Source organism: Cervus elaphus, chromosome 31, assembly GCF_910594005.1.
Source record: "Cervus elaphus chromosome 31, mCerEla1.1, whole genome shotgun sequence".
Classification (NCBI taxonomy): domain Eukaryota; kingdom Metazoa; phylum Chordata; class Mammalia; order Artiodactyla; family Cervidae; genus Cervus; species Cervus elaphus.
This window is the reverse complement of record NC_057845.1, coordinates 45,029,098-45,051,465: the sequence shown is the minus strand read 5'-3', so window position 1 is coordinate 45,051,465 and position 22,368 is coordinate 45,029,098. Positions and strand designations below refer to the sequence as shown.

At 42.1% G+C, this 22,368-nt stretch overlaps 1 protein-coding gene and 1 non-coding gene across 2 annotated transcripts; one reads left to right on the top strand and one right to left on the bottom strand.

The window, feature by feature from the left end:
- The first annotated feature begins 764 nt into the window (after nucleotides 1–764).
- LOC122687654 lies at nucleotides 765–869 on the top strand. The gene has a single exon (XR_006339218.1). It is a non-coding gene; the product is annotated as a U6 spliceosomal RNA (small nuclear RNA).
- Nucleotides 870–10,135: 9,266 nt separating this feature from the next.
- Nucleotides 10,136–21,363, bottom strand: NFKBIZ (NFKB inhibitor zeta). Its single transcript, XM_043892870.1, has 12 exons — nucleotides 20,934–21,363; nucleotides 18,617–18,756; nucleotides 18,094–18,124; nucleotides 17,868–17,977; nucleotides 16,997–17,772; nucleotides 16,071–16,176; nucleotides 15,437–15,583; nucleotides 15,178–15,241; nucleotides 14,719–14,888; nucleotides 13,694–13,804; nucleotides 13,399–13,566; nucleotides 10,136–11,528 (listed from the first exon to the last, which is right to left on the bottom strand). Exons 1-12 carry the CDS (start codon nucleotides 21,220–21,222, stop codon nucleotides 11,475–11,477), a joined length of 2,166 nt encoding a protein of 721 aa, XP_043748805.1. The 5' UTR covers nucleotides 21,223–21,363; the 3' UTR covers nucleotides 10,136–11,474.
- Between the last annotated feature and the right edge of the window lie 1,005 nt (nucleotides 21,364–22,368).

Sequence of the window (22,368 nt, the reverse complement as noted above, 5' to 3'; positions counted from 1 at the left end):
ATTGTATGGAAATTATACCCCACAAAGTTGACTTTTAAAATAATACTTGCATAACTCTTTAAATTAGAAGGCTTGTTTTCATCGTTATCCTGTAATGAGTCATTCAGCAATAAATTTTGTAAGGAACAAGTTCTTTTTGAATCATTCACAAGCACCCCAAATGAATATGTAACCATTCGTTTTTGTTACATATGCGCGGCAGGAGAAACTTAAGCTTGTTAAACTAATAATCATAAAACTCCTGCCCATCATCTCTGATTCTAAGCTGCAGAAGAAACTGTAACTTCAGGTCTCAAATTTCTAAGCATCCTCAGTAACTATTTGTTGACCAGTTCCTAAAGTGAGTGTCTGGATTTATTTTATAAACAAGTTCTCCTACCATCTAATATCTTGGCTGCTGCAGTTTAGGAGAATACTTCCTACAAAACAGCAGTCTTGCAGCAAACATAGAGAGAGTATTTACAGTGAACCAATGCTACTAACAGTCAGAGAGACTGTCCTAATCACCCTCCTCAAGCACCCTCCTGTAGGACCCTCTTATAGACTTTTTTGCTCAAGGATCTCTTATAGACTACTTTGAAAACATAGGCAATAGGCAAGATGGACTTTCTTTTCCTTAAAATTTTCCTACAGGAAGTGGGAAATTGATGGACAGGAGAAAGGGCACTGCTAAGCCTGTGCAGTGACCATGTGCGTTAAAACGAGTGCTTCAGCTTACTGGAACACCTCCCTTACTAATTTGGAGCCTCAGTAAGAATAGCAGGATGCTCACTTCAGCAGTACATACACAAAAACTGGAACAATACAGAAACGATTTTCATGGTCCTTGCACAAGGATGACACAAATTCATGTAGTGTTCTATGTATTTACATGTGGAATATTAAAAAAAAAAAAAAAAAACTCATATAAAAAGAGAACAGATGTGTGGTTACCAGAGGCAAGAAATGGGAGGTAGGAGAACTGGGTGAAATCGGTCAAAGCTACAAACTTTCAGCTAAAAGATAAATAAGTAGTAAGGATGTAACGTACATCATGATGATTGTTGTTAACACTACTGTCTACTTGAATGTTGCTAAGCGCATACATCCCCAAAGTTCTTATCTCCAGATAAGAACTTGGTTTTGAGAAACCAAAAACTTTTGGTTTCCCAGGGAAACCAAAAACTTTATAACCATATGAGGCGATGGATGTTAAGTAAACCTACTGTGAGAGTCATTTCGCAACTTACATATGTCTAGTCATTATTCTGTACACTTTAAACTTATATAGTGCTGTATGCCAATTATACCCCAATGAAACTAAAACAAAAAAAAAAAAAAAGAGAGAGAGAGAGAGGAAGAACAGCAGGAAATGTGTAAAAGCTTACTACAAGCGCACAGTTCCACAGGTCAAAAGTCTGGGTGGGCTTGGCTATATTCTCTGTACGGAGCTTCACAAGGACAAACTCAATAGTCAACTGGGATGAGCTCTTATCCGAAGGCTCTGAAGAAGAATCTGCTTCCAGGCTTATTCAGGTTGTTGGCAAAATCCACGTCCTTGGGCATGTGAACTGAGATCCCGCTTTCTTTCTGGATATCTAGGAACTACCTGAATTTCCTAGCTTGTAGGCACCTTCCTCTGTCTTCAAAGTAAATACCTGTGGGTTGAATCCTTCTTAGACTTAGAATCTCTCTGACTCCCTCTTCTGCGACCAGCCAAAGAAAACTCTACGCTTTTAAAGTGTTCAGGAGCACTAGGTGAACAGTCTCCCTAGTTTAAGGTCAACTGATTAGCAACCTTAATTACAACTGAAAAGTTAGTTTTGCCATCTAACATAATATAATCACAGGAGTAACGCCAGGGGCAGAGGTCATGGGCATCCAGAATTCTGTCTACCATACTGATGCTTCACTTGTCCGGCATTACTTACCTTCATTGTATCCCTAATGATAGCATTCATTCAAACATTTTAAAGATGTCTTTAAAAACAAATGCTGCTAGTCAGCGATTCAGAGTCTACTTTCCAGATTACAATTATGAAGACTGGGATAACATTAAACATATCAGATTTAAGGTTATAGGAACTCAGTGTAAATTCCAAGAGTTCAGACATGAGAGAAGTCAGTATGACCTGGGGAAAGTTTCATAAAGGAAGTGGCAGTCAAGCGGAGCTTTCAAGGATGCACAGAATTTGGGTAGGCAAGAGCATGACTACAGACAGGAATAAACAAAGCCTCTGATGAACAGCAAGGAGACCCACCTGATAGCTTTTGGAGAATAACAGAAGATAAGGTTAGACAGTTGAGGGAAGTTAAAGTAAGATGGCTTTGTGAACCAGGACAAGAGTTTGCACCTGATTTAGTGAACAACGCTGAGCCTTTGAAAACTTTTTAAGTTTCTGTAAGAGTATACTAAATGGTTGAAAATTTGGGGACTGGTGAGAAAAATGAGATCAGAGAAAGAATAATTACAAAGCTATCAGGGACAAAAATTGCTGATCTATTAGATATACACACTGACTTTCTATGATGAGTGTAGTCGGCTTTAACATACTCCAGAAAAAAAATAAGGGGGAAGAATGGCAAAATACTTACAATTGGTGAAGCTTTCTGCCAGACATGAGTGTTCAATATAATATTCTCTCTACTTTTGAGCATATTTGAATTTTTCATAGTAAAATTATTTTTTAAGTCTATTGTAGTAATCCGGGAAAATCTAAACATGGGTGGTGGCAGGGAAGATAGAAAAAAATTGACTAATTCAATATACATTTGACCTTGATAACAGATTTGATATAACCATTGAGGGACGAAACAGAACTGACTCATTCTATAGCTTTGGAAACAGAATAATGGCATAAAAGAGAACTTGTAACTGTCTATAAATTCCTGAGCTTTAAACAATGCACTTCACCGACTTGTATGATTGGAGTATGCATGGAAATTAATAAACAATGTAAGTTAAATTTCTGTCTATAGGTCTCTTTCTCTGTCTTCTGCACCACAAGAAAAAACTGGACAGATTTTTACCAAATTTAGAGGGTCTGTTTGGAAAAATCTACCTGTCTAATATAGCCCTATTTGCTCTATACAAAAAAATCATTTTGTGAGAACCTAGACGAGTTTCATTCAGTTATTTTTATTCTTAAAGTAATATAGTATATTATTTTTCAACTCCCTACAAGCTGAGTCCAGAAATCTACCTTTTTAAAAAGTTTTCCAGAAGTCTGGAAAGATTTGCATAGAACCCAAAAGGTTCAAATGCTTGCTTGTTTTCCCAAGTAATGTATTTAAAATTTTATTCAGATAGACATAAGAAATTACACCAGACAAAATTGCTGTCCTTAAGATTAATAATTCTCACTTCCATATATGCAAGAGCCTTTTAAAAAGGATAATTTTTTGACAATTTTAAAGTAACTCTGGAAGGAATACTTCTTGGGAATAGTGGGGGAGATAGACTTTTTAAAAAATGAATGAAAGTGATATCCAATGTAAAAAAACATTTGGAGCCAATCTGAAAAGACAGATCTCAGTGGGCAGGCTCGCACTGGGATAATCGCCTGAACTGAAGAAACTTAAGTGCAGAGTGAGGAGCGCTTCACCTGCAGGGCAGTGGGGTACCTGAGGCTTTCAGGAGAGCCAGTCAAGAGGGATCCCACACTTTCACACAAGTACTTAAAGCTAAAATCCTGCCTGAGAAGAGACACTGGCTGCACACATAGAGAGAAGGCCGTGTGAATTAAGATACCACGAATTAAGGAAATAAACAGCAATTTCAAACTTACGCCCCAAATCAATTAAGTTAAGACATCTAGTAGAATTTCACAACCTGAAATTTGTACCTATCGTCAAGCCCAGAGATACTAAGCTGTTCCAACAAGAAATGCATGCTGGATCTAATTACCAAGTCCACAGAGCTACTGAAATCTTTCTTCAGATTAATAGGCAGAATCCTTTTCACTTAAAAAAAAAATAATAGGCCTAAAAAAGTACATTTCAGCGGAACTTGGCCAAATGGATCAATATTTATTTTCTGAAACCATGGCTTTCCTTGAGTTGAGTCTTCACTTTCAGGTCTGCAGTTTCCAATGAGTGCCTACTCTGGTATTATCATTATAAGGTCAGTTGATCTAAAATACAGGCATTTTGTGATTATGTTGTTTCTCACATGGGCAACTCTAGGTAGTGTGATCCGAGGTGGAGAGTAGCAGGTTTATTCATACATGTGCCAGAGGGTAGAATGACTAATGATCGTCAGAGAAGATTTATTGTAAGTTTCAAACAATGAAAGTTCTTTAAATCATTACAATAATTTTTAGAATTTTATCTCGGTAATTATTTTATGGTTTCTATTAAAGTTTATCAATGGTAAATGAGGTTCCTGATCAATGCCAGGCGTTATAGGTAATAAATAAAATGGAGATGATGTATCATCCATTAAATCAATAATTATGTGGAAGAGATCCTCACAGATTCTGAAGACAAACTACAGGATTGCTCAAAAAGAGATATTCATCTTAATCACTTTGAGAGAAATAATAGCTAACAGAGAAGAATATAAACCTTCTTTCGATAGGTTAAACTTAGCACCCCACCCCCAAGAAAGATATAAACATCATAAACCTCAGAACCTATGACTATGATCTCAACTGGAAAAAGTCTTAGCACATGTAATTAAAGAATCTCAAAATGAGGTCATTACGGATTATCTATCTGGGCCTTAAATCCAATGACAAGTGTCCTTATAAGAGACACCCAGTGGAGAGCGCAGGGAGGGGAGGAGAAGTCCCTGTGAAGACGGAGGCGGGGATTGGAGTTACCCTGCCACCCACCAAGGAACGTGCGGGGCTGCCAGAAGCTGAAAGAGGTGAAGAAGGACTCTGCCCTACAGCCTTTGGAAAGAGCGTGGTTCTGAGAAACCTTGATTTCAGATGCCTGGCCACCAGAACGGTAAGAGAATAAATTTCTCTGTTCTGGTGACTTAAGCCACCAAGTTTGTACTTTGTTACACAGCCCTAGGAAACAAATACACCTAAGAATTAAAAGCCAGATGACCTCAGAAAAGTGTTTTCTGAGAGCAAAAAAAAAAAACCAGTTTAGCGGACTCCCAATCGCTCCTTCAAAGCTAGTTTCTATAACACAGGATCCAACACGTCTGACACATAGCAAGCATTCATCAATTTGCCACCTCATCCCCATAGGCATTTCAGCAACCCATTCTGTTACCACCATATAACTATCGCCCAGTCACAGCTACTCTCCAAAATCTGCATTTCCTAATTAATTTAGACTAAACTGGGCACTAGAATCATCTTCACTCGTACCTGCTGGAAGCCTTAAAAACCCTGGAGATTCTGTTCAAGTGTGTCTGGAGCGGGGCTGAGGTATGTGCGTGATTAACAAGCGTCATAAAAGATGCTGATGTCTTGGGAGGCAAAGACTGAAAGCTTGACAGCCTCACTGCCCATCAACAGAGGAATGGATAAAGAAAATGCAGTACATATATACAATGGAATGCTGTGTGTGTACTCAGTCGTGTCTGACTCTTTGCAAACCCACGGACTGTAACTTGCCAGGATCCTCTATGGAATTTTTCCAGGCAAGAATACTGGAGCGAGTTGCCATTTCCTCCTCCAGGGGATCTTACTGATGCAGGGATCAAACCCACATTTCTTGCATATCCTGCATTGGCAGACACAATGGATGATCACTCATCCATTAAAAAGAATGAAATAATGACATTTGCAACAACTTGGATGGATCTAGAGATGTCATACTGAGTGAAGTAAGTCAGACAGAGGAGAAATATTGTATGCAGCCCTTACTTATGGAATCTAAAAAGAAATGATACAAATGAAATTACTTACAAAACAGAGACTCACAGAAAACAAATTTATGGTTGCTAGGGGGAAGGATGTGGGTACAGGATAGGGAGTTTGGGATGGACATGTAAACCCTGCCGTATTTAAAGTGGATAATCAACCTGGACTTACTGCATATCTCAGGGAATTCTGCTCAGTGTTATGTGGCAGCCTGGATGGGAGGGGAGTCTGGGGGAGAATGGATACGTACATATATGTGTGGCTGCTTTGTCTCTTTGCCGTTCACCTGAAACTATCACAACGCTGTTTGTTAACCGGCTGCACCCCAATACAAAACTAAAAGTTTAAAAACAAAAAAAGACTGAAACCCTGAACCTAGGGCATTTAGCAGCTGGGCTAGCTGCCTGGTACTCGTATCCCCAAATCTTCTTGGGCTTATAGACAAGGAGAATAGTGTGATGGAGGGACCAGGGGATAAGGGGTTGGAGGACAAAGGACACGTGTAAGAAAGCTAGACACACTTTGAGAGTGATCTCCACTTAGTCCTCCAGGAAATGTGCCATCCATGCGATGTCTCTGAGTCTACCCAGACACCAAGGGTGGAACGAGGGGGCTGAGAAGATAAAGCTAAACCAGACTTGGTGCACAGCTGAAGAAAAACGTCTTTCAGAATTAAATCATAAATGCCATATGAAAAAATGTCTGTACACTGAGGTATAAAATATAGAGAAAATATAAACTAAAAAGGAAGCCATGAAATTAAATTCGATTTAAGAAGTATTTATTTATTTATTTATTTTTAAATTAGTTGGAGGCTAATTACTTCACAACATTTCAGTGGGTTTTGTCATACATTGATATGAATCAGCCATGGATTTACACGTATTCCCCATCCCGATCCCCCCTCCCACCTCCCTCTCCACCCGATTCCTCTGGGTCTTCCCAGTGCACCAGGCCCGAGCACTTGTCTCATGCATCCCACCTGGGCTGGTGATCTGTTTCCCTATAGATAATATACATGCTATTCTCTCGAAACATCCCACCCTCACATTCTCCCACAGAGTTCAAAAGTCTGTTCTGTACTTCTGTGTCTCTTTTTCTGTTTTGCATATAGGGTTGTCGTTACCGTCTTTCTAAATTCCATATATATGTGTTAGTATGCTGTAATGTTCTTTATCTTTCTGGCTTACTTCACTCTGTATAATGGGCTCCAGTTTCATCCATCTCATTAGGACTGATTCAAATGAATTCTTTTTAATGGCTGAGTAATATTCCATGGTGTATATGTACCACAGCTTCCTTATCCATTCGTCTGCTGATGGGCATCTAGGTTGCTTCCATGTCCTGGCTATTATAAACAGTGCTGCGATGAACATTGGGGTGCACGTGTCTCTTTCAGATCTGGTTTCCTCAGTGTGTATGCCCAGAAGTGGGATTGCTGGGTCATATGGCAGTTCTATTTCCAGTTTTTTAAGAAATCTCCACACTGTTTTCCATAGCGGCTGTACTAGTTTGCATTCCCACCAACAGTGTAAGAGGGTTCCCTTTTCTCCACACCCTCTCCAGCATTTATTGCTTGTAGACTTTTGGATAGCAGCCATCCTGACTGGCGTGTAATGGTACCTCATTGTGGTTTTGATTTGCATTTCTCTAATAATGAGTGATGTTGAGCATCTTTTCATGTGTTTGTTAGCCATCTGTATGTCTTCTTTGGAGAAATGTCTGTTTAGTTCTTTGGCCCATGTTTTGACTGGGTCATTTATTTTTCTGAAATTGAGCTTCAAGAGTTGCTTGTATATTTTTGAGATTAATCCTTTGTCTGTTTCTTCATTTGCTATTATTTTCTCCCAATCTGAGGGCTGTCTTTTCACCTTACTTATAGTTTCCTTTGTAGTGCAAAAGCTTTTAAGTTTCATTAGGTCCCATTTGTTTAGTTTTGCTTTTATTTCCAATATTCTGGGAGGTGGGTCATAGAGGATCTTGCTGTGATTTATGTCGGAGAGTGTTTTGCCTATGTTCTCCTCTAGGAGTTTTATAGTTTCTGGTCTTACATTTAGATCTTTAACCCATTTTGAGTTTATTTTTGTGTATGGTGTTAGAAAGTGTTCTAGTTTCATTCTTTTACAAGTGGTTGACAAGTTTTCCCAGCACCACTTGTTAAAGAGGTTGTCTTTTTTCCATTGTATATCCTTGCCTCCTTTGTCAAAGATAAGGTGTCCATAGGTTCATGGATTTATCTCTGGGCTTTCTATTCTGTTCCATTGATCTATATTTCTGTCTTTGTGCCAGTACCATACTGTCTTGATGACTGTGGCTTTGTAGTAGAGTCTGAAGTCAGGCAGGTTGATTCCTCCAGTTCCATTCTTCTTTCTCAAGATTACTTTGGCTATTCGAGGTTTTTTGAACGTGTCCGACGTGTCAGATACTGTGCTGGGTGTGGAGCTTCTGATAAGGAGTAAGATGGCCCCTCCCCTCCCGTCAAGGACAAATCCTGGGCACTAGCAGGAAAACCAAACACCCAGTCATCTGGTTGCAACTAATGCATAAAGCCTCGTACCTGGGCCATATCTCGGAGAGACCAACAAGAACTTAGTCACTGAAGTCGGTTTCTCCCCTGGAGTCACGTTCAATACAGAGCTGATGTTATCAGAAGATGAGTCAGTGGTACTGAGTTCAAGAAGTTGACATTTACCAATGGTTAAAGGAATTTGATTTCGGTGTTGACCATCTGGTGATTCATGGGGTCGCAAAGAGTCAGACACAACTGAGCGACTGAACTGAACTGAGCTGAGAGGAATTTGAGGAAATTCTCCACTCCTGATTAAGTAAAAATACAGAAAGGATTTTAAATGTGACTGATTTGATTAACAAATAGAGCTGGAAGATTTGGTCTTTGATACTTCAGGGAATTCCTTAGTGAAACACCAAACTACAGTATTAGAATTAATCCCTTGCACAGGACTGATTTTTTTTTTTTAAGAGTGCCAGGTATGCCATTTTTCATTAACGTATCAACATCATTGTTATGTTACATGGCTGAGTTAAGTTAGAAGTGTGATAGTCGTTAACTCATTAGTATTTTATGTTAGTACTTTATGTCTGGCTTGAAACACCAGTTCGCCCAAAAACCCATGAATCCCAAGCAGGATTGACATACCTTCATTCACTCATTTAACCAGTGTAAGTTCCTACTCTATGCCAGGCACTTGGCTGGGCACTGAGGTTGCAGCAACGAGCTCGTAGTCTTGGCTTCCATGGGGGTCACTCTTTGAGGAACATTCCATCAAGAACCACCCTCTATACCCATAGAGCCGATATTTGATAATCAGTTACAGCACCCTCTCCTGCCAAAGCCCCTAGACTGCCTGAAGATCTTCCTCAATATGCTGCTCATATTACCAGTTAGAGGTAGAACACAAGATGAAACTTCTTGGCCATCCAAATAGCTTGGCTAGTCAAGCTACACTGAATCCCTTGTGGTTCCCCCAAACACTGCCTTGGTTCATGTCGTTTTCTGTTTCATTCTCCTCCCTCTCCGCTTGCATGAACATTCAAATTCAGCTCTTCTGAAAATACAGCTCAAATGCTCTACCTTGAAGTCTCCCTAGTTCTCCCCATTCAGATATGAAGTTTTTCTCTTTGAATCTTTATATTTCTTCCTCTTTTTGCTAATCAAGTACATGTCATGTCTCCTACATACGTACCTTAATTAAGAAATATGTCTTTGAATACCTCCTATTATCTATCAGACAGCGTTGCACGCACAGATACACACACTATCACATGCTTGCTAAGTACTGTTTCAGTTAATTAATTTGTGTTTATATGCACATCACATTCTCAAAGGAGGGTACTAGATCTAGAATGTATGTGCAGTGATTGACTGATGTTGACAGACATTGATGCGTTTGTTCTCACTGATCAAAATGACATGTTGGGAAAGGGAGGGAGCCCACTTACTGCTGTCCCCACATTTACATCTCCCAGAATGATCCTGGTAATCTCCAAATCATTTTTTCTATGTTCCCACAAAATAAAGTATGAAAAACAGTCATAAAGACTTAATATTTTTTAACACATAAACTTCTAAATGATCAATAGTATCTAGTAAACATCCATGATATTTTCAGAACCTAGTAAATCTCTACTAATGAACTTGACAAAGAGCTTTTTCATGTTAAAGATTATATAACTAGGAAACACACTCTGAAAAAAAAACCCAAATTAATATATATTGGCTCATTTAAAGGTTTAAGATTAGTGATTAACAGCTCTTTTCAACCTTGGGAAATATATATAAGGTCTAGGAAAAGAAAATTCACATCCTTAAGAACAGTATTATTCAATTAATGTTTATTTAAAGCAATGCATGAGTATTTCCATTGTGAATGGACAGATTCACATAACAGCCATACTTTCAGATACCAAATAACCATAACTAACTTTTGTCCACAAGACATACTGGGTCAAACAATGTGATCGATCCAAAGGTTATCTATTTTAAAAGGATTTACGTACTTAACTACAAAGATGATTAGTCAGTCAATTGCTTATGACACTTCTCATTTAAAAGAAAAAAAGATAGAGGTTTTTCATAAATCAAATTTATTACAAAGAATTAATGTGCAATCAAAGCCAAATATGTTACTCAGAGTATGCAAGAGATAAGCAAAATAATATTAATATAATTCAAGTTACTAAAAAACATTTTTTTCTGAATGGTAATATAGAACATCTTGGTGCATTATCATTATCTGACAACAGAAAACCAGTAAAACATGTTTCAACATTGACTTTCTGTTGTTCTTATAAAGTCAAAACAAAAACTCCAACAGAGCAGGAAGTCAAAATTCTAGAAAGTGAGTCTTAAAGAGGTGTTCTCTTTAACAGCATGCAGTTCCCTACAAATAATATATCTCATCTGAAAGCATGTTTACAAGCCAGAGTTCTGCCAGCCACTAAGGGAACAATTCTCCGTTTCATCTACAGAGGTGGTGCTCACACAGCTCCTTTGAAGGCAAATAATTTTTAAAAACAGTGAAAATCCACTTGTTTTTTTTCTATTTTATTGATTTACACATTTCAAATGTGGTCATGTTAATGACCATATATGTAAAATATTTTAAAAGACAAAAATAACAATTATATACAGTCTTCAAAGATCAAACTTTAACCATGGTACCTTTCATCCAGTCCAGTTACTACAGAGACTTTCCAACACCGGTAACCATCAGGTACTGTATGTATCAGGCCAAACGAAGCCTCAAGGCTATGTCCAGATTTACCTTTTAACTTTCAAATGCTTTCATTTTTCTTCAAAAAAAAAGTTAACGATTTTCCTTTTAAACTGGCGATAGCTACATGAGTAGTACCTGATACCACAAATCAGGGCCAAAAAGCTACTGTTAATTGAAGTCGATTTTACCATAATTAAATTCAGATGTCCAGATCCCAGATACCTGGGCATGAAATATTAAAATCTGCCAAGAGGAATTAGGTATTTTTCTCCTTTTCTTTTAACATAACCCACTATATAATAGTGAACTAAATATGTTTGTTTCATAGAAACAACTTACATTTGCCAATACAAAGCAAATGGTCTATGTACAGATACAATAGGACTGCCTAACTGACAGTGAGTATTGCCGACCAGGCTCCAAGCCCACGGAGCTAATACGGTGGAGCTCTCTGCTGAATGGACTTTCCCTTCAGGATACGTCGGATCTGGAAAGGAAACCAACAGGATTTGTGAGGTTTCTTTTTTACAATCAAAGTACCACCTCTTCAGAGTTTCTTTCCTTTCTTCTATATGTAACTCCTGCCTACTTATAAGTAAGTGTATGAAGAAATACCCAACAGTATGTGTCAAGATTTTAAGGGGACTTGAAAAAAAAAAATACTACAACTTCTTTTAAGGTTTACTACAGGTCTCCTATAGTGATCTTTGAGTACCAGAAAGTAAAGCATCTCCATGAAAAAAATTATCTGAAGCTGAACATCTCCAACTGTTTTTAACAAAGACCTATATTCCTTTCCTAATCTTCTGTTATTTGTGAGAACATGTAAAACAAGGCAGTAATCATGATTATAATATCTCACCTACCTTGATGTCAGCCTCAACTAAGAACCCAGAGTCTTTCTTACAGAAATAAGTAAATTATAATGTCCTTCGAGTCAAGATAGCTATCAAGATAGCCAAGAATGAAAGCATCTGAGCATGACTGTATGGATCACAGGAAAGCCCCTAGGCTCACTGAGAGTCTAATCATTGATTTTATACCCCAGCCTGACAAGTTTTATCATGTCTCTCAGGCCACAGGAGATTAGAAGCAACAAATCAAAAGAAAGAAGACTGGAGTGAGGGATGCAGTTGATAGCTACCAGAAGGAGACACAACGACTGTAGTCTGACAATAAAAGCAAAGGAAAAGATCCTCTCTCCAAACAGAGAGAAAGAAAAATACAAAAGCAGAAAGAAGAATAATCTGAGAACATGTATTTAGCAAAGAGTTAAGCAACTTTGCATGCTCGATACTCCCTGAGAACATCACTCTATGAATGCACACCACAAACAGTGAAGCAGAGGATAACACTTAGGACTCTGTCATTTACTATTTAAGGATGGTTCCTGTGCCTGGAACCACTCTGAATCTCATTCTTTCCAGTTTAACCTTCATCCTGCAAAGTTTTCCTAACTATTAGGTGGTATGATATACCACTACAAGTTATCAAGAGATAACTCTACAAGTTATCAAGAGATTTGTTTTCAGCTATCAAGAAATCTACAAATATGAGTTACCAAAACATTGTGGCCACAATGAGAGCTGTAAATCAAAGAAAAGGCTAAATTGCATTCCATGTATTTTATTTTGTGATTATTACAATATATTATGACCTACAGCCACAATCACCTCATTTCCTCCAGGGGAAAAGTTTCATCAAAAACCTTTTAAGTTCTTAAAGAGTCAGCTCTTATTATCAGGAAAAGTTAAGTCATATGAAACTGTTCAATCTCCAAATGTAATATAGAATCATATGATAAGTAAAGCATAATTCTATTTAAAGTATAAACTATTTCTAGGTTCAAAATTACATAAATAACTTTCCCACTTTTTACTTAGGATCAATTAGCAGACAGAAATCATTGTTAACAGCTAACGTTTACTGAGCACTCAGGTGTCTGGAAGTATTCTGAACACTCTACAGATACTGACTCATCTAATACCCACACTATTTGAAGGTTCATCACTTACTCACAAAACTAGTTTCTATCTCCTTAGTGTCTACAGGAACCTTGCTTCCTCCTCTTTCATCAACTGCCAGACGTCAAACCATTCTGACTTAGTTCAAACCTAAGTTTGTATCTTGGAAGAAAAGGAAAGACTGCCTGACTCCTAAGCATTTGGGGTCCACGGATACGCCCTTAAACGTCTTACTCTTCCTTTGGAAACAAAGCAGTTGACTCCAAAGGGCAACGACGACAACTGCTGAGACGCACGTGCCGACAGAGGCCACCTGAAGACTGCCAGCTGGCCCACCGCCCTTACGCTTCAGGACAGCGCCTGCAAGTACGTCTTTCCCTTCTGGGCCCTCACCTGCTCTCCCACAGGGCCATCAGGAACCAAATGCACTGGCTGTTCGTTCTCCAAGTTCCGAGTACTTGGGTCTGCTCCCTTCCGCATCAACAGGCGGACTGCATCCAGCTGCGTCACCCGATACTGCAGGCTGGCGGCGACATGGAGGGCGGTGTTCCCATTGTAAGCCTGAAGACCAAGAGAAAGGACACCCGTGAGGATGGGAGACTTTCACAAAAGCAGCTCAAAAGCTTGAAGAATGTATAAAGAAGGTCATTCCAACTCTCGCGCAGCTCTCGAGTATTCCTAAAAGTACCTTTGCATTCACAAAAGACAGGCAGCTGGGCAGTTCCAAAAACAGGCGAATGAGTTCCAGGTTTGCTTCTTCAGCTGCCAGATGCAGGGCTGTACGGCCACTTTTACGGTCCTTGTCAAAGACAAGAGGCGGAAGAAAATGAACATCTTGACACCACACCCTAGACACGCGCTTCTCACCCAGTCTCGCCTACGTCTGACTCACCCGTGGAGACTCCCTTGAAGTCAGCCCTTCTGCACAAACCCTTCTTTCATTCCAAGCTCCAGGAAATCTCATTTCTCCTTTGAAATTCCCTTGCATTTGCCTACATGCCTCTTATCACATCTACCCTTCTACACCAGGTGCCATAAAATGTAGAAACAGACTACACTGTTTTATCGAGTGCAGTAATATAGTACAAGAAACCATTTACTGCGTTATCTGCCTGTGTTTCCAGGTGGCCATCCTGTAGACTTATAGTTAGCTATCTCTCTCACCATTTCTACTAGACAGTAAGCTCCCCAAGGACCCAAGGGGCTTATGATTTAGGCATCTTCCCGTAGAGCCCCTAACTCTGTGTCTTGCACACAGCAGATATTCAGTAAAAAAACCTCAGATTTAAAGATAACAAAATATTTTCCAGTTTAAAACAACAGAAGATTAAGTCCAGATTCCACAACAATGACGAAACCCCTACGAAATGCAATGCCTTTATTATCTGTGTATGACAACTGAAGCCAAGATGAAAGTATCAGTTTCAAGCATATTCTTTTCCTTTCAAATAAAGACAAATTCATTGCACAGCTGAATGATTTTCTGAATGAGAAGCCATAGATTAAACACAAATCAAGAAAGCAAATGAGGTGACCTTTTAAAATCTAAGCTCCTTAACTATCCATACATTGCTACTCACTCCATTAATTTTTTAAAAAGGTGGGGGGAGAAAATAAAAAGAGGAAAAAGTTTTAATCTCTACTTGGGAACAAGCTCTTCTGCTATAACCACTTCTCTCCCACATCCATGTCTAAAAACTTCTGTGAATTTACCTTAGCTTCCACTGCTGCTCCCATTTGAATCAGACACTTAATTGTATCAACTAGACTTTTATTCTTCAGCAAAAGCTCCTGAACTTCAGGTGAGTGGGGCTGTTGATTTCTCTGGAGTTCATGCACCACAGCATTGTGGGCTAAGACTGCGCAGTGTAGAGGGGTCAGGCCTAGAAAAAAGTTTAAGAAAGCAGAGGTCAAGCCTCCCATCAACTCTTTTAGTTGTTCTGTAATTACTCACCTTGGGGGTAGCATCTATGTGACCTGTGTATGGGCTCCACAAGAACCACTAGGGAAATCTGAGGATTTCCTCCATTGGGTCTTAGCGCTAACTTTATCTGTAGAATATCCGGGCTTTCATTAACTCCCTTCCTTCTTGGTATTGAACTTAATGCCCTTGGAACTACAGGGCCCCGCTCTCTGAATGCTTCTTCACCCAGTAACATGCCCACTGCTTACCATCATAGTTAGTTGCCTCCAGATCCACAAACTGGTTGCTCCCTGCTGCTCCCTTCTGAATTGCCTGCAGGATTTAAAAGTAGACTTTTAACTCAGCACAAGACAAGTGCTCCCAAATACTTATCTACAAGTGTCCCAAGAAAGGAACAGGTCCACTCAGAAGACAGTATTGCAACAGGCAACCTGCACCCAGCTTCTGGTTTCTAAGCCCTGCCTCTGTGGCCCTGTGGTCACGGGGGCCTGGCTTGCTGCCTCTTACCTGAAGCACCTGGGAGTGGCCCTTCTCGGCACACACGTGGAGGGGCGTCCTCCCCCAGCAGTCGGTGGTGTTCACCTGCGCCCCGAGGGTCACAAGATCCTGCACGATGAGGTGTTGATTGGCGGCCACTCCCACCTGGAAGGCACTCTGCGGACGTGCAGAGGGAAAAAAATAGATGTTTTGAAAATTATAAAACTATCACAACAAGGAATATGAACCTAAACTAGGACTGAAGGGGAAAAGACCCACATAGAAAAAATAAATCCTATTAATAAGCTGTAGGATACTGTAATACAAGGAAACTAAAATAAGCTTAGGGTGAGGCTTTATTACACCTCCTTAAGTCTCTGGTCAAATGACTACAAAGTTAACGTTAATAACTTCAAGGTTGGCAGTGACAAAGTCAACATCCCAAAGTTAATATTAACTCAACTCTTTTGGTCTGGAACTCTGAAATAATCTACACTGGAATATGAGACCAGCTATCATCTTGACCACACCTTTGCCATGTCCCTCTGTTGAGATCCTTACCTGGGGGAGGGGAGGAAGGCTCAAGAAGTACTGAAGCCTCCTGTAAAGACTTCAGTACATTGAAAGCTATTTCCCTCCAGTTTAAAAAAGAAAACATCCTCACCTGTCCATTGTGCTCTTTAATATCTAGCATGTGAAGCGCATTCATCTTTCTTGCAAGGACATAGGAAAGAGCCCTTCTCCCTTGGGCAACAGCAATATGCAGGAACCTGGGGGAAAGAAAAGGAAAAGAGGTAAATTATTTCTGATTTCACTGAGCTCATCTTTTAAAAAAAATTCTTCCTTTAGCCCCTTTCTTGATGTGCTGGTATACTCAAATGAAACAGCTGCTACTATTGCTGTCCCGTTGCTAAATTGTGTCCGACTCTTTGTGACCCCATGGACAGCAGCTTGCCGGGCTTATCTATCCTTCACTATCTCCTGAACCCCATAAACAGCATGAAAAACGAAACAGTACAGAGCATAATTTGTCTTTTCTGCTATGCTGACAATACCCATCTGTGTTACAAGATGAAGTAGGTTACCAGAAAGAAGTACGCCAAGTACCATGTTGATTGCATTAAATCCAACATTTTTAATGTTCATAAAATCCCAATGGGGAAGATAGTACCATTTTACATGCCCAGAAACTAAAGTACAGAGAGCTTAAACAATTTGCCCAGGTTCACAAAGATGTGAGGACAGATCCGTAATCAACCTACAAATCAACTCACGGTTGATCATGACCAACCAACTATGATCTAACTGACTGCTCTACAGACATAATCTGTGCTAATCTTTCAAAATCAAAGAGGCCAAATACATTTTTATTAATTTGGAACAGGTAATTTGTTCAACCGGGGGAAAAAAAAAAAAAACCAATCCATAAAGAAAACTCTTCATTGAAATATGAGCTATTGTTCTGCCTCCACTAGTCAACTAGATTAGCCAATCACTTACTCAGACCTAAGTTGGCATACCCCTGTGCCCACCTTGGCCAACAACCAAGGCTTACCAAATTAGGTCAGTGACATAAAAGGATATACTTACGTGTCACCATCTGCATCCTTTGAAAGAAACTGGTCTTGGGAGATATTCGCCAATTTGTTTTCTTCCTGCTCTACTTGCCACTGAAAAAATGATTTCCCTAACTGTGTGGTGTTCATTGGATTTCCGCCAAGGTTCGGGAAGGGCAGCGGCGTGCTTAAAGGGGCAGAGCCTGCATCCGGCCTTGCCAGGGCCTCACAGGCGCCTGGTGGCATCAGGTTGAAATTCTGTAGGTGGGTGTCAATTGGCTGCTGAACGCTGGGAACAGTCTGAGGGGGAATGGCAATATTCTCAGATTCCCGGGGATCACTTAGGAGGGGTGCAAAACTCTGGTCCAGGCAGAACTGTGGTTCCCGACCAAACAAGTGTGGCTCATAGCTGGGGGACTGGGCAGTTCTGGAATAAGGGCTGTATTCCAGGGCTGGACCGTGGGCGTAGTGCTGGGCCGGCGGCTGCACGCTCGGGTTCTGTGGTGAATACTGGTACACGGGAGCCTGATCCATCACGTGTGGGGAGCTGCCGACTTGGAAGGGCTGGTATTTCTGAGGTGGAGAGAAGACCGGCCCTCTGTGGAGCTCCTGACACTGCTCGTGGGGGGACCCCTGAGGGACCTCCACGGGGCTCATCCAGCTAACTTGGACAGTGTTTAGGGAGACCGGGCTGCATTCGTTCTTGATGTTGATAATGTTCTGAAGCAGATCGGCACAGCTGTCCTGCTTGGAGTCGCTGTGATGGACATCTTCCATGCTCTCCGCGGGTGTGGGTGTTTGAGGCGGTGTCTGGAAAGCAAGAAAAAGGAAGTTGCACATTCTCTTCCAAAATTATTCCAAAAATAATTTCTGAAGGGTATTCAGAGGAAAACAGTGAGACATACCAAAAACTGGGTATGTAACAAGGCTGATCTTTTGCAAGCTGGTCCATCAGACAGAGGATCAGAGCCTTTCCTTTTCCCACTATATGATACTGTGTTCTTCACTTCTGTACCTGAGAAAGGAACATGGAATCTGTGACCATTTTACTTCACAAAATTTTGCCCCTAATCACAGTGTACTATTTTACCCTAGAGCCTCCATAATATTATAAATAGAGGTAACCCTTACCTGTGAATTGCTCTCTGTTCACACCTTGGTTCTATAAGGGAAAAAAACGTTTCCAATTTAGTGTGTGATAAATGGTTTCCTGATTAACATATATCAATAAACAGATATCTCTACCACTCTTTGTGGTTTGCCATGAACCTATGCTACATCATTCTAACAGTATTTCTTTTCTATGTTAATTTCCATCCGACCTTACAACTTCCCCCATTTGCATTTTCACCTCATTCAACTTGGGTCAAGATAAAATTAATAAGGCCACTTAAGTTTTCCCTTTCTAATCAAAATGTTCCATTTAACTGAACCACATTAATTTCCTTGCCCCTAACTTGCCTTCATTTACACATTCATTAAATCTCTCTTGCACACATGCCAAGTGCCCAGCGCTGGGCCCAGCGACAGGAATCTAGCAGAGAGCAGGACAAACATGCTCTCTGTCCTTTGTGCTCTGTGGTCTATGAAAGTAATAACCCTAACAGACTGACCCCCTGCCACCCAACCCAAAACAAATAAGATTAGGTGCCACCTTAAAATCATCGACAGCTTGTCCGGAAGCCTTCTGTTTATGACTTCGGATGTGCAACAGGAGTTCCTTCACCGAGTTCTTCACACGAACACCTTGAAAGGGTCCTCTCTGCTGCCTTACAACCCCCATATGGGGCTCAACTGATAAAAACAAAAACATATCCCAAGTGAGTGTCTTCAAAGACATGAATATTAGTAACTTCAAACGCACAGCTGTCCAACGTGATAAAGTTCCCAACTGACAGACCACAAAGCCTCTTCAATTCACCCCGGCCAATGACCTTGAAATGTCAGCCCCCAGCCCTACTGAAGGATTCTATGTTGCCTGATACCTTTCCCCACCAGGCACCCTAAGGAATTAAAGCTCATAAAAATGTCATTTCAGGGGTCCCCAGAAACAAGGGATAAACCCAAATTAGTTCTCTGTCTCTCAGCCCTAAATACGCATGAGAGAGGACTGCAGATTTTGCCACCCTGACTCTCGTAAATCTGTAATTATTCTAGATTTTTTAAAAACCTGGAAGAGCAAAAAAAAGAAAAGAAAAGAAAAAAAAAACCTGGGAGAGCAATGGCTAAATGATGAATTTTTAGCTTTCCAAACCAAAGGGTTTCTGTCCACACAGAAATTTTAAAAGTCTATCAATTCCACTCACCTAAGAAGGCACAAAACAATTTACCAAAGCCTAACAATTAATAATGTCTTAGTTTATTACTTCCCTCAGTTCAGCTATGCCAAGAAAGCTGCTTTAAATTCACTAAGCTTAAACAAATTTTCATATACACACACAGGATTTCCCCTCACCGACTGTTTACGGAATTGCTCACAGAGGCCTTCTAAGTAAAAAGGAAATAATCTCATTTCATATTTAAGCTTCAAATACACTTTAAAACGTAGCACATGAGTAGAGCATTCCACTCTGACCTCTACCATGTCACAACCTCTTGGGATGAGCTGAACAGAGTAAACACACACAGATCAGGAAATGAATAATTCAGCAATTACACCGAGAGTAGAAAAAATAAAATGGGACAAAAAACAAGGCATAATTTAAACATATATATATGTGTGTGTAATCAAACATATGAGAGAAACAACTCGATAGGGTAAATTAAACATCCAGCTTTACGTTTAAGTCCAGAAATACTTTGCCAGAATCTAACACAGCATCTCTCTGGAATGACACAGTTAAAAATTCAACGTCACAAGGAGAAAAATTCAGTTTCAGAAATCCCCTATGGTAAACCAAAGAACTAGTAAAATAGTTTCAGCCAGATGAAGGCCAAATGAGGAGGGGGGAAAAGGTTTACATAAACATACAATTTTAGCATTTACTGCACACTCAAAATACAGAAAGCATTTATAAAGTCGAGTGGTTTGAATCACTTTTTTAAATGAAAATGACAAATCACACTTTAAAACGCAACCAAAACAGGAATGGCTAGCAGCGGGGAACACCTGAAAGGGAACGTTCTTTAAAACATGCTGATTACATTTTCCAAAATGTGAGATTTATCTAGACGTTCTTTGGTTTACCCACAGTGGCATCCTGTTTTCCCCCAAATTATGCAACTCCGTTCATTAAGAAAAGAAACGAACAATTCACAGCGGACGACCGGAAACATTACGCCTTTCTCTGCTACATACAACTCAACCACTCTAAAGCACAGAAAACAAAAACAAGACCGCAGAAATTCGGGGCAGGCTTCGGAAAATCAAACTCGAGGTGTACGTTGGTTTTCAGCCCAGCTTCGTCTCACATCTTGATAATATCCGTTTCTTTTCTTTATAAAGTCCTTCTACGTAAAAATTTTCACAAATAACGTACGTAGGAAGAAATAAATCAAGACCTTCAACCTTGCACTCAAACCCTTATCGCCCGCTACAGCCTTTCACTAAAACAGCCATGAGAAAAAGGTACACCTACATCGGCTCCAAAACCTCGCCAGAGTATGTGGATTATAGCTTAATAAAGGTGTTTTTTAAAAGAAGAAAACAAAGAGAAAAGCCAACGTGGCCCATTTCTACACCCCCCATATCAGAGCCGTGTGTTTCCAGCTAACAGGCCAGCCGATGGCAGCCGGATTTCACAGACGGTCAAAGGGCATCGAGGGATATTAAACGCCCAGCACAGGGCAAGGCATCCAGTCGTGGCCTAAGAATGACGACCAGTGTGATCATGTACCGCCGCTAAGGCAGGCGCAGAACCCCCGCTAAACTCTGGCCGGGGTACTTCACAGCCGGGCAGCCCAGACCACCCCCCTCCCCGGGCGTGGGCCGACGGGGGTCCGGGGGTCGCCCCGCCGGGGCCGGTGGGTACCTTGCAGCCGCTCGGCGCGGGCGCCGCCTCTCGGCCGGGACTCGACCGCCCCGCAGGAGGACACGGACGAGGCGGAGGAGAAGTCGGAGGAGTCAGAGCCGGGCGAGCCTGGCGCCGAGGGCCCAGACGCCGAGCAGCCCCCGTCGCAGGCGCCGGGGGCGGCGGCGGGCGGCGACGGGCCGCAGAAGTAGGCCAGGTTGAGCGGGCTGGTCATGAGGCCGCAGTCGCCGGCCGCGTCCAGCAGCCCCTCTCCGCCGCGGCTGTCGTCCAGCAGCTTGTCCACGATCATGCTCCCGGGCTCGGCGCTCGGGGACCCCAAACAGCTGCGCCCCCGGCTCGTTGCGCGCGGCTGCCTCCCGCTTGTGGCTATGGCACTAGCTCCAACGGGGTCCGGGTGTCGGAGGGAGGACGGCGCGGGCACGGGCGCGGACCCGGAGCGCCCCACTATTTAACCGGCGTTCGAGCCCAGGGGCGGAGAGACGGGGTCCCCGCCTCGCCGGCCTCCCGCGTCCCGCGGGGCCATTGGCGGCGTCGGGACCGCCTCCCGGCCCCTCCTCCGGATGCGCCCGGTTTCCAGTAAAATGTACAGGATGAAGCAATGTGTGCCCTCCGCCCTCGCCCCGCCCGCCCGGCCCCGCCCAGCCCGGCCGGTTGTTTTCCTCCCCTTCACCTAGAAACCGGCCGGGGGGCCGTCTCCCGCCTTCCGGCCCGCGTCCCCTGCCCTGGGGTCCCCCGCCCGGGCCGCCCGCCGAGAGATGCCCGGACCGGCTCTGCCTCGGCGCGCCCCCAGCCCGGCCTCGGCGCCGGGGAAGAGGGCGCGCGACGTGGGCCTGGCCCGCAAAGGCGGGCTAAGAGGCAGGAGGCGGCGTTGGGAACTGGTCGGCCCGGTTCCGCGGAGTAGGAAGTGCCGGCAGAAACGCGCCACGCAGCCCTCCCGCCGCCCAGCGCCCGACCCCGCGCCAACCCCGCGCCAGCCCCAACCCCGGCGCCACCGGGAGGTGCACACGGGCCCGCCTCTGCCCAACTTAGTAAGCGTTTGCCAACATGCCTTTTGGCCGGGTCTCCAATCCCAAACGGAAAGAGATGTTGAAGCCATTTTTCTGTCCTCAAATTATAATCTGGGCAACATTTTTGGTGCCGACTGGGAATAAAAAGCATTGGCCTACACCCCTGTATCCTTCAATCCTGAGACACAGACGTCTTAGCAGAGTGATAAATATACACGCCTGTATCTGTCTGTATTTACATTTATGCTGCCTAAGTGTCCACTGTGTCGGATAAACACAGGAACTTTGCTGTTTCCTGTCTTAAAAATACTTCAGTGGAGTTACACAGCTATTTTTTTTGTGCTGCTCTGAGGCACTCAGTCGTGGATGACTCTTTGGGACTCTATGGACTGCATCCCACCATGCGCCTCTGTCCATGGGAATTCCCC

Excerpts from the sequence above, each read along its gene's own strand:
- NFKBIZ (XM_043892870.1), bottom strand. The coding sequence starts at position 21,222 with ATGATCGTGGACAAGCTGCTGGACGACAGCCGCGGCGGAGAGGGGCTG. Across the intron at positions 15,584-16,070 it reads TTAAAGAGCACAATGGACAG|AGTGCCTTCCAGGTGGGAGT; the intron begins GTGAGGATGTTT and ends GCACGTCCGCAG. Across the intron at positions 13,805-14,718 it reads GAGCAGCAGTGGAAGCTAAG|GACCGTAAAAGTGGCCGTAC; the intron begins GTAAATTCACAG and ends GTCTTTGACAAG.